The 12,243-nt window shown below is 40.3% G+C and overlaps 2 protein-coding genes across 2 annotated transcripts in view; one reads left to right on the top strand and one right to left on the bottom strand.

Annotated features, from left to right (window-relative positions):
• Positions 1–12,243, bottom strand: part of LOC134664360 (tropomodulin-1) — a 73,091-nt gene that overhangs the window by 43,895 nt on the left and 16,953 nt on the right. The gene's annotated exons all lie outside the window — the stretch shown is intronic.
• Positions 3,827–5,215, top strand: LOC134664676 (uncharacterized). Its single transcript, XM_063521422.1, has 2 exons — positions 3,827–3,886; positions 4,299–5,215. The coding sequence occupies exons 1-2, from the start codon at positions 3,827–3,829 to the stop codon at positions 4,776–4,778; spliced, it is 540 nt and encodes a 179-aa protein (XP_063377492.1). The 3' UTR covers positions 4,779–5,215.

Raw genomic sequence — 12,243 nt, 5'->3', positions numbered from 1 at the left:
TTTTATAGTCCTGGAATAAAGCTCAAGAGCGAGCCCTTCGAGGGCAGATATTTATGAGGAGGGTCTCACAAAGATCTGCTCCCGGGAGCCTCTTCTTATGCTAAGTTAAAAATACGGGTTGGCCGTATCAGGGAATTTTCTTGTAACTTTGTAACCGTTTAAAGGCCAAGCTTTAGAAAAATCCAGAAAGTTCATGAAACAATGGTTCAACAGCATCTAGAGAGAGCGTGATACTGGAGAGGAGCGTCCCATTCCCACCCCTTTCTGCGAGTTCCACAAAGAAAGAGCAGGCAGCTCGGAGCGTCCGATTGTGGCGCGCCTTCCTGCAAGGCTGAAAGCCGAGCTTTCGCAGGAGAGTAGACCTTAAATTGTTTCAATGCCGAAATGCAAGCGATGCCGAAAGGCGAGCTCCGCATGAGGTGTTCAAAATTTCTTTTAACTATTGGCAGCGGGCACAATCGTGCGAGGTCAAAGACTGAGCTTCAGTGGAGCTGACCTCAAACAAGAACCAATAGCCGAATGTATTAAAAAGCAAGGCCGACGGCCCGGGGGAGCTTCAGATAGCGGCACATTTCCGTACAAGGCCAAACATCAATCTGTAAGAGTGCAGAACTTTGCTAAGTGAGGCCAAAGGCCGAGATCCGCATAAACGCTGAAAGCCCAGTCCGTCTGATCACGTTGCGCTTCCATAGAAGACCTAACTTGAGAACTAAGAGAGCTTGAAATTTAACCAATGTGATCTCGGACCCTCCTGCGGCTTGACCTTTGCATTTTTCCTCGAAAGTGCGACTTGTTGAGTCTACAACCCTATGGAGTTTGTTATTTATAATAAGTATTTTGATTATTCGGGCGTATTCGGCCCTTGGCCTCTATCCACACAGGGTTTTGATGTTTCGTAGAGTACGCTCTTCGACCTCCAACGGCTTTAGAGCTCAACATCGTGTTTGCGGTCCGCTAGTTTGCTTTTTAATACACAACTATTTCTTCGTCTCCAAGCTCTGCTGTCCTGCAGCTTTACTTTGGCCCGCCGTTCCCTTTGAAACGGCTTATCATGGTAGTGTCCTAAATTTAATATCTGGCCCACTTCATTATTTAATTAAACAACATCTGCTCTTTACAAAGACGGCTAAGTCACTTTACCTACTAGAAAGTTAAAATTATGCCGCAGTTCTCTACCGAATAATGTCAAAACTAACGATTGTTTTTTATAGCAATTTCTAGATAATTTAAGCTTTTTTAATTTCATTTATGTAAGCAGTTTTTTACATTACAAATCTCATTATTATATGTTTCTAGTTCTGACAAATAATGAGACCTAAGAGAAATACTGAAACATCGTAAAAAGTATTGTTAAAAAGTAGGTTATTATATTAAACAGGTCAACACTCAACAGGGTAGATATACTTTTTAAAAGCCAAGCTATTTTTGGTTCCATCGTTTAAAATATTATCACTTTGATTTTGACCAATAAAGTTAATTTATATTTAATATAATTTCATTTACTTCTATTCGTGTTTCATTACCTTCCCTTAGTTTTTCATTTCCATCTGTGCCTTCATTACTTTCCTTATTTGTTTTCCAAAAGTATAACTAGTATATAGGTGCCTTTCTTAAAATAATATACACAATACGTATACACATCCACAATATCAAAATCTACACTGTAACTTCAAAATAAAAAAAATCTCCAAAAAGTGGCAAATCGGCACGAAACGGTAGAACGACCCGCGTACAAGTCTCGCGCAGCGCTGGTGAAATAGTGTAAGTATTAAGTTCTAAATATATAACATTTGTACCATTTTTCACCTGGGCTGCCTATATACAAATAGCAACACCTCTTATTGATCGTCGATGAGCCTTATATCTTTGGAATAAGGTTTAGAAATGGTCAGTTAAACAGTGTGAACGATGGTACAACTGCCCCAACAGGGACATTATTGATACGATCTGGCCGCGTAGCCAAGATGACCATCGCTTACGCTCCGTAGCGATCGAAACGCAACTGTCACTGTCGCACTAATATGGAAGAGTGACAGAGAGACATAAAGCTTTTCGTTGTCGAAGCGATAGCGATTGTACCCTTGGCTAGGCCGGCTGTTTGGAACGACCGGTTTGACAAAGATTAAATTTCTCTCCGATTTTAGCGAGTCGCAAAAGACGTTGACTGACCAATCAAGCTTTATTACGATGGAATAAAATCTAATTTAATCAGATGAATATAAGTAAATAGGGTTCCGTCTATTTGGCATAACTTCCGTGACCCGAAACGCATCTGGCATAACCTATTTCGCAGAAATGTATTTCGACGAATGTTAAATTTGTAGAAAGCTTCAGTTTGTATAATATGCAATAGGCCGAATGTTTGCAAGTCCGAATCTTAAATAGACTACTATTATTTTGGCCGACTTTTGATACGAATAATTTTATTTTGCGTTTGTTTAAATGTCCGAAATGTGATTTGCATAATCTGTTTAGCGTAATAGGATTTAGGCGAATATTTACATCGCAGAAAACGTATTTCGATTCTTTCTATTTTAGTACAGTCATTATAGATTTTGACCCGTGAATAATTAGTTCTTGGATTTTTTTTTCGTAGGTCCCTCGGGGGGGTCACGGGGAGTGTAAATTCAAAAAGTAGGCTGAATCAGGCTCCTGCGTATATTCGAAAAATTGATTTTTTCCAAAAAAATGGGTTTTCTTCAATAACTCGGCCATTTTTGATTTTACAGTAAAACCGTAAGGACAAAAATTGTAGGAAATTTGATTCTCTACAAGTTAGTCCAGTCATTATATCCAAAAAACCGACCCCTCCCGTGAATAATCAGTTCTTGGAATTTTTTTTCGTACGTCCCTCAAGGGAATCACTGGGAGTGTAAATTCAAAAAGTAGACTGAATCAGGGTCCTGTGTATATTTGAAAAACGGTTTTTCTTGAATAACTCGGTCATTTTTGATTTTACAGTAAAACCGTGAGGACAAAAATTTTAGAAAATTTGATTCTCTACAAGTTTGATCCTCACAATTTTTCTTCTAGGATCGATAGTTTGGAAAAAAAAAATGAAAAAAGCGACAAATTCAAAATATTTTCAACATCTCGTTTATTTTCAACTTTACGACATAAATGAAGAGGACTAAACTTGTAGAGAATCAAATTCTGAACAATTTTGGTTCCCACCTTCTTTCCCCCAAAATCGATATTTTAGAAATTAAACCTGAAAAACGCAACAAATTCAAAATATTATCATTATCTCCTATGTTCCACGCTTTACGGCATAAATGAAGGGAAACAAAGTTGTAGAGAATCAAATTCTGAACAATTTTTGTCTTCACGGTTTTACTGTAAAATCAAAAATGACCGAGTTATTCAAGAAAAACCGTGTTCCGAATATACACTGGACCCTGATTCAGTCTACTTTTTGAATTTACACTCCCAGTGACTCCCTTGAGGGACGTACAAAAAAAAATCCAAGAACTGATTATTCAAGGGAAGGGAAGGTTTTTTGGATATAATGACTGGACTAACTTGTAGAGAATCAAATTTCCTAAAATTTTTGTCCTTACGGTTTTACTGTAAAATCAAAAATGGCCGAGTTATTGAAGAAAAACCGTTTTTTTGGAAAAAAAACCATTTTTCGAATAAACGCAGGAGCCTGATTCAGCCTACTTTTTGAATTTACACTTGCAGTGACCCCCCCGAGGGACCTACGAAAAAAAATCCAAGAACTAATTATTCACGGGTAGGGTCGGTTTTTTGGATATAATGACTGTACTATTTGGTATAACTTGTATGATCTAAAACGCATCTGTCATAAGCTACATTTAGCAGAATGGCACATAGCATTAGCGCCTGCGCTTTGCTACGCAAGGGCGAAGGGGCTGCTATGCCCGTAGCGCCGGAGCAGATGTGGAGCCCAACAAAAAAACTGTTGCTAGAAAAGTGGGTTAGGTTAGGTTAGAACTGCGACCCCACGGAAACAATCTATTGCCAGAAAAGTGGGTTAGGTTAAGTTAGATCTGCGACCCCACGAAAACAAACTGTTGCCAGAAAAGTGGGTTAGGTTAGGTTAGAACTGCAACCCCACGAAAACAAACTGTTGCCAGGAAAGTGGGTTAGGTTAGAACTGCGACCCCACGAAAATAAACTGTTGCCAGAAAAGTGGGTTAGGTTAGGTTAGAACTGCGACCCCACGAAAACCAACTGTTGCCAGAAAAGTGGGTTAGGTTAGGTTAGAACTGCGACCCCACGAAAACAAACTGTTGCTAGAAAAGTGGGTTAGGTTAGGTTAGAACTGCGCCCAGCGGCTCGAACGGCCGAGGGCTGGCACCCGCACTGTAGAGGCGGTGCGCCCTGTCCTTCGGGACTGGGTTGAAAGACGCTCCGGTGTCCTTACTTTCAGACTAACGCAGGTACTGTCGGGGCATGGCTGCTTCGGCAGCTACCTGCACAAGGTTGCCCAGAGGGAACCGACACCGGAGTGTCACCAATGCGGAGCCGACGTAGACTCGGCCCAACACACACTGGCTGAGTGCCCAGTTTTTGGCGAGGAACGGGAGGCGTTGGTCGCCCAGGTAGGTCAAGACCTTTCGCTGCCAGCCGTAGTTCAGGCCATGCTGGGCAGCGAAAGTGCGTGGGAGACTGTGCTCACGTTCTGCGAGCACGTCATGGGAGACAAGGAGGCGGCCGAGCGCGAACGGGAAGTCCGGGCCGAGGCTGACCCAATGCGCCGCCGCCGCATAGGCCGCAGACGTGCCGCTCACGAGCGGAACCTGCCGCCCTGATGAGAGCCAGCGGGCGGCGGACATGGGGGCGTCCCCGCCCATGACGCTGGCTCCCGAGATGGTATGCGCAACCTCGTGTTCCGGAAGCGCTTCCACAGGGAAGATCACTAAAAAAAATAGGGGTATGGATCCTAGTCAGGATAGCCGCTGCGGGGTCGCGGACGCATTGCGCGAGCTTCCCCGTAACCCCGCAACCATAGCGGCGAGAGGACACCATGGGGTTTAGTGGGTAGTGGGGCCTCTTTACAGCCCTGAGTCCCACATAATCGTCCGGGTTTCTCCCAGGCCCGGCGGTATGCGTAGACGCATTCCCCATGTAAAAAAAAAAAAAAAAAGGTTAGAACTGCGACCCCACGAAAATAAACTGTTGCCAAAAAAGTGGGTTAGGTTAGGTTAGAACTGCGACCTTACGAAAACAAACTGTTGCCAGAAAAGTGGGTTAGGTTAGGTTAGAACTGCAACCCCCAAGAAAACGAACTGTTGCCAGAAAAGTGGGTTAGGTTAAGTTAGAACTGCGACCCCATGAAAACAAACTGTTGTTATGCGGCGAAATGAAATTATGAGAAATAATAGTTGCGAGTTGCGAAATATTCGGCGAATTAATTTCAGCCAAAAAATATTGGGCCTACAACATATATGATTCTCGCAAGTATGCAAAACATTTCTATGCCATAAGATTTTATGCTTGTAGTACATTATGCTTAATGGCGAATTATGCTAAAATAAATTATTACAAATAAAATTATGCGAAATGAAACAGATACCAGGTCTCGATTCGGACATTAAAATTATGCCAAAAGACACTTCGATCAATAAAAATTATGCGTAAAGCACGTATGCGCAACAATCCAGTACCAAGTGAGTTTATGCTAACAGTATATTATGCCTAAAGTTATTATGCACAATAGAATTATTACAAAAAAAATTATGCCAAAGATAGGGGAACCAAGTAAATAATCACATATTAATATCTAATTTTCACTTTTATCAAGAGAATTGACCCTTTCGGTAGTTTCGTGCTTAACTTTAAATAAAACTAAAACTATAATAACAAATTAATAAATCTCGTCAAATGTGAGTGTGAGCCAAGTTAAAAGGGCTCATTTAGACGATGCTAGAACTCGCATGCGAGTTCATTACATAGCGGGTATTGATCGGTCGGTTGAATTGGACGTAACCAATAGTCCGCAATGTAACTAAAATCGCGTGCGATATCGCGCCCCGTCTAAATCAGCTCTAATAATTAATACGAACATAGTTCTGTATCTTAAAGACCTTAATTTTCTCGTAATTCTCTCCTGCCCGAACTAAACCGTGAGCAAAGCTGAGCAAATGTGTTAAACTGATACAGTTATTACCTCTGCCTGATTCACAAAACATATCATGACTCGACTGAAGTTCCTCCGATATATCATGACTTCAACTATAGATTTCATCAACTTATAGCTATACTTATAGGTACACTTGGGTTAAGATTTAGGCTCTAGTTTTTGTCATATCTGTATCCAAAACTTTACGGCTACCATCAGTTTGGCATTGACATAAACGCTATCGTGAACCTAATTTACTTTCTATATATCTCTTTCGCACTAATATGTCAGTATACGAGCGAGATGCATAGAAAGTAAATTACTTTCACGATAGCGTTTATGTCAATGCCAAACTGATGGTAGCCGTACTTAAGACTTTTAGGTTTTAACATACGTAGTTATCTTCATAGATAACGAATTTTCCTATGAACTTTATGGTTGTTTTTAACTGTTATCTAACTCTAGTCGAGTTAGACTATGACAAGTATGCAACGAATTTGCACACCCAGTGCAAGACTTGGTCTGACGTTATGCTTATGGAGGTAGGCCACATTAGTGCACCAACGAAAGTAATAACGCCCATCTTGGTAGGTACACCCACTGCTCTGCAACCGCACATTGAATAGGTACTCGGCCTAAAGAGATGCTGACTAATTCAGATATTGACTTTAAATTAATATATGTACGTACTGCAAAATAAAATCAATAACCGCAACAATTCTACTCAAACGCTTGCCGTCGTTGCGCGTATTATGTACATCTACACTGCCGCCGCCGGGCACTTTTTAGGGTTCCGTACCCAAAGGGTAAAACGGGACCCTATTACTAAGACTTCGCTGTCCGTCCGTCCGTCCGTCCGTCCGTCTGTCTGTCACCAGGCTGTATCTCACGAACCGTGATAGCTAGACAATTGAATTTTTTACAGATGATGTATTTCTGTTGCCGCTATAACAACAAATACTAAAAACAGAATAAAATAAAGATTTAAATGGGGATCCCATACAACAAACGTGATTTTTGACCAAAGTTAAGCAACGTCGGGAGTGGTCAGTACCTACTTGGATGGGTGACCGTTTTTTTTTTTGCTTTTTTTTGTTTTTTTTTTGCATTATGGTACGGAACCCTTCGTGCGCGAGTCCGACTCGCACTTGCCCGGTTTTTGTAGGAAAGCCGGTCGGCCTACCTATTGGTAATTCCCAGTTTATTGGGGACTGGGGTAAACTGTCGTCTGCTCGCTACTCAAAGGCCGTAACGCAACTAGTCATTACAATTATGGACTACGATGTGGTCAAGTCTATGATAATGACATGCCCTATTCTATTATAGATCACAATATAGTGGTTCGCACGAAAAGACACCATATATGAATAGCAGGCGTGCGTGGGTGTGCGTTAATAACACCATGCTCTAATTACAGGTGAAATAAGCGGCATTGCGTGCTTTGTTTTAATAAAAAGAGGTCTACTGTGTTATCATTTCATACGATGTGATTTATTTACAACAGCATAACCACAGCTAAAATAGACATAGGTATGTTTTTGTTGATAATATATCCCATATGTCCAGTGGGTTACTTTCGATGTAGTAACTAAAAAATCTAAAAATTTAATTAACCTAAAATTTGTTGTGGTCATATACCTATATGTGTTACTCGTAAGAGACAAATAGAGCAAGTTTGCTGAGAGGTCCACCCAATTCTGTAAATACGAGGAGGTACAATGAGCAAAGCTACAGTCTATGTACACCAAAAATGGCAAAAATATAGAAAACACCACTCCTCTATTCTAAAGTAGAGCTATCTAACTTTTTCGAGATAGTTCTGAATGTTTCAATGGCATGCGGTAAGATGAACATTTTGGACATTTTGAATTGATTAATATTTATAAATTGATTTTGAAAACATTATTTTGATAATGTATATCACTCTGGCTAAAGATTACTATAACTACATACTCGTATTATCATTTTCAACGTATAAAATGTTTTGGGAATAATTTTAAGTCGTTTGAGAGTAGCGGCTATAAAGTACCCTAAGTGGGTGTGACAGAAATAATGGCGTTGACAGCAAACCGGTCCCACGCAACGGGAATCCCGTACGCCGTCCCCATCGACCACTTACATATAAACCTCATTCGCTTAACCCAGCGGTTGGCAACAGGCGGCCCGCGGGCCGCATGCGGCCCTCGAACCTCTCGCTTGCGGTCCGCGAGCCTCCCTGGCTATTTTGTATGTAATATTGACAAACGACAATGTCTGCTAAAGTCACAAATACATATTACCAAAGTGCGGCCCGCGTCAACTTCGTTAACTATGTGGCCCTTGGCTGTTATAAGGTTGCCGACCGCTGGCCTAACCCAACTGTGAGTGCCAGAAAGCTTGTTGATAAATTTTAACAATGTGCCCACAGTGGTTGTATTAAAATTTGCGGTTCAATTATAACAATGTGGGCCCACAGTGGTTGTATTAAAATTTGCGGTTCAAACTTAAATGTGGTCAGGCCAAAAACTTTTTTTAGTATGGGTGAAGGTTATGCGCCTTTTCTGTTGACAACTAATTTTCTTGTTTCTTGGACCCTTATGAGTACATGCTAAGCTCCATGAAACCCTTAGTGAAATGTACCGTGCCAAAGTCGTTAACTTTCACAATGTTCACCGGAAAGACACCTGTTTTTAAAAAGTTTAAAAATAAGAAATATGTACATAGGTATAATAGGTATCTAATCTAGGTATACTATTTATCACTATTTATACTCCGTAAAAGGAAAGAAAGAAAATGTTTTAATACAAGTATCGTTTTATATATTGCAGTGTAACGAATAGTCGTATCAAATCGTTAATCGATTACAGCTCTGTTCCACATTGTTACGTCACATGCATTAATCGATTTTGTTATAGATCGGACTCGTTTAGAGATTCCGGAAATATTAATTACATGTTTTTATAGCTTTTCAATGTTGTAGTTTGGTAGGTTAATGTTTTTAAATTTAATGACACTTCTGACATAAAAGCCGTCCGTGTGGCATTTGCCAATCGCATATACGAGTAACATACTATTCGGCATAAATTTTAGGGTTACTTTGTTAATATTTATAGTAAACTTATTGTTATAGTGATAGGTTATAAGTAGCTAAGTACCTATATTAATTTTTTATTAGAAGTAAAAGAGACTAATGTTTATCTTGTTTTTATTTTTACTAAGCGTTTCTCAAACCATTGAACTTATTTAGATGAACTTTGTTATGAACTCCTGAACATAATTTGAGTACCGGGGAATTTTGTTATACCTAAAGGCAGATAGGACACATAGACATTGTCCTAGACAGAAGCTTCAAGCTAGTAGGTATGTACATACTCTAATTTTATTTTTACATTTTATTTTTTATCTTTATCTTTATTAACTGTCATTACTGTGGTACAAGTACTACGATATCCATATGTAGCGTATTATTTAGTATGGAGACGGCCGCTATATGACGGCACCGCTATCCTAGGAAAACCGATCTTTACCCAGGGGGGGTTAACCGGTTAAACCGTTAACCCAGTGTCCAATTGTACTGATAACTATGGTGACTTCAGGGTTAACCGGTTAACCTCGGGTTAGTGGGCTGGTGCAAGTGGCCCTTTAGTGTATTTAATTTCATTTTTGTTCAAAGGCACTCTACGTGTTAGCTTCAGGTGACAGAGAGATTTATAAATATGACTTACATTAATAATATTTGTTTACAGCTCATAAAGTAGCTATGATTTATAAGTAGGTAATAAGACGAATAAGAGCCAAAACGCAATACATATTTCGCCAGAGGTTATCAGAGCTATACATTATCTGTAATTATGAATAATTGTCACCGTTAATTCGAAGTTATTCGTTATGACTACGTAACTATAATAAAATTATTGACTTGTTTTGTCAATATTATAACTCTGGTAAATACATAACGCCACGTTCTCTTAAAATTTTAATATGGGACTATTAAAATTCTGCAATGAGCGCCATACTTTATACTATTGCCGCCATATACATATAGGGTAATTGCGTCAGTTTACCATCCAGTGTCAGTTTCCCTTCACTTGACGGATTAGCAAATAATACATTTCATCTTTCATTTGCTACTTGTAAATATATATTTTTATGTATAGGTAGATAATTGTTTAGATATTAAGGATTGCAATAAATCCAAATTTGTGCAGCAATGAAGGTTTATATTCAAATCTCGTCAAGTGGACAAAAACTAGCGCAATAACTCTAACATACTCTTTGATAAACGCCCTATTAATCGCATGCAATTTGCAATACTTTGCGGCATTTGGTCGATCGACTGAATTCGTTGCTCCGGACTACTTAGCCAGCAATTATTCAAAATCGCATGCCATTTGATGCAACGTCTGTATAGATGTCTTAAGGCTTGGCCACATACAGAGCGCGACGCAGCGCCGCGTCCGCGCCGCGTCCACGCCGCGCGACCGCGGCACATGCTAACAGGTTACCGACGTCAAACAGACTGCGTCCCGCCGGTATCACGCCCCGCTTCTGTCGCGCCCCGCGCCGCGCGGCCCCTTGCGTCCGCGCGGCGCGTGCGCAGCGCTGCGCCGGGCGAACGCGGCGGCCCGCCGCGTCGCGCAAGGTCACATCAGTAGGATCGGACGTTAGGCAGCGAGCGGTGCGCCGCGTTCCCGCGCGGCCGCGCCGCGTTCACGCGCGCCTTGAGGGCGTGTTGAGAGCGTGAGGCCGGCGCGATCGGCGCGCGCCCTGTTTGACCAGGCTTCGCGTCGGCATCACGCGGCGCGGACGCGGCGCTGCGTCGCGCTCTGTGTGTGGCCAAGCCTTTAATGAAAATTCGAAGAAGGCGTAACATTTGTTAAAAAAACATATCGTCAGATATACCTATAGTGCCATATCTAAGGAATAATAATCTATAGACTAATAAATAACTGCATTCCCTCCCTGGGTTTTGGGTTGGGATTATACTGAGCAACTTTTACTATGGGACTAACCCCAGAATCGCGAAAAAAACATTTACCCTCCCATAGAAAATGGACCAGTTAGCAGCTAAATGTATGAAACAGTCACATTTTTTTTCGCGATTTCGGGGTTGGTCTCATAGTAAAAGTTGCTCAGTATAATCCCAAAACATCCCTGGCAACGGGAATACAGTTATTTTTTAGCCACCCTGTATGAACAGACTTGTACAGACTTTTGTTTGGTTCCAAGACAGTTAACCATTTTAATAACGAACTTATCCAAATATTCATCCTTTCAATACTTAGTCCAGATTTATGATATTTCATTGTTTACACATATTGAGTCACATCAGCGCAAACTCCAATGTACATATTTAAATTGTTATTTAGGCTCAACCTTGTGTACTATTTTTAAACGCATACTTCTTTTTCACTTCCCAAAATGTAGCTATCTCGTGCTTAGCATTAAAATCTATTTTAAGCCTAGATGCTTTGAAGAAAAATGTTGCATGTATACTAACAGCTTTTTTCTACATTCGACTTTATGTTTTATATAGTAAGGTTCGAATTTGATTATGAATATTATCGAATATTTTAAGACATTTGTTTGGCTTCCAGGTTCTTATGTCCTTATAAGGTTTCGTTTTCGATGCCGTTTTAGTTGTTAATCCAATTTTATTTACGGATTTTTTTCGTTCATCCCTACTTCCTAATATGTATAATTATGTGATCTTTTGATATCGTTATAGGTAGCTGGTAGGTATTTTAATTTTGACGAAGCCTTTGAGAAGCAGGCCTACTTTGTATGTTAATTTAAATACAGTGAACGTTTTACTGAAATAACAGATTTTGTAAAATGAACGCTGGCTATTCTATTCTGGGCACCGACTCCTAGCGTAGGAACGTTGTTGTCTACGGGCCGATTCGAACTTTAAGATACGTCAATTACTAGATCTAGGAACGATATGGAGCTGACGTTTCTTCAAACAAAAACGTCACTTTTGACACTGACATATCTAATTCATATCGTTTCTAGATGTATTAATTGACGTAAGTTCGAATTCCTCTTCTTGTTTGCATTTTGTTAAAGTAAAGAAAAAAGAGTAGTAGGTACAGCCAAGTTCAGCCAAGAAAGTGGTATACCACTTTTCGACTCTATCATCTGATTGAAAGAGACGAAAAGTGGTAGATCACTTT

Source organism: Cydia fagiglandana, chromosome 5, assembly GCF_963556715.1.
Source record: "Cydia fagiglandana chromosome 5, ilCydFagi1.1, whole genome shotgun sequence".
Taxonomy (NCBI): Eukaryota; Metazoa; Arthropoda; class Insecta; order Lepidoptera; family Tortricidae; genus Cydia; species Cydia fagiglandana.
The sequence above is the reverse complement of the archived record's forward strand: the minus strand, read 5'-3'. Positions and strand labels throughout refer to the sequence as shown.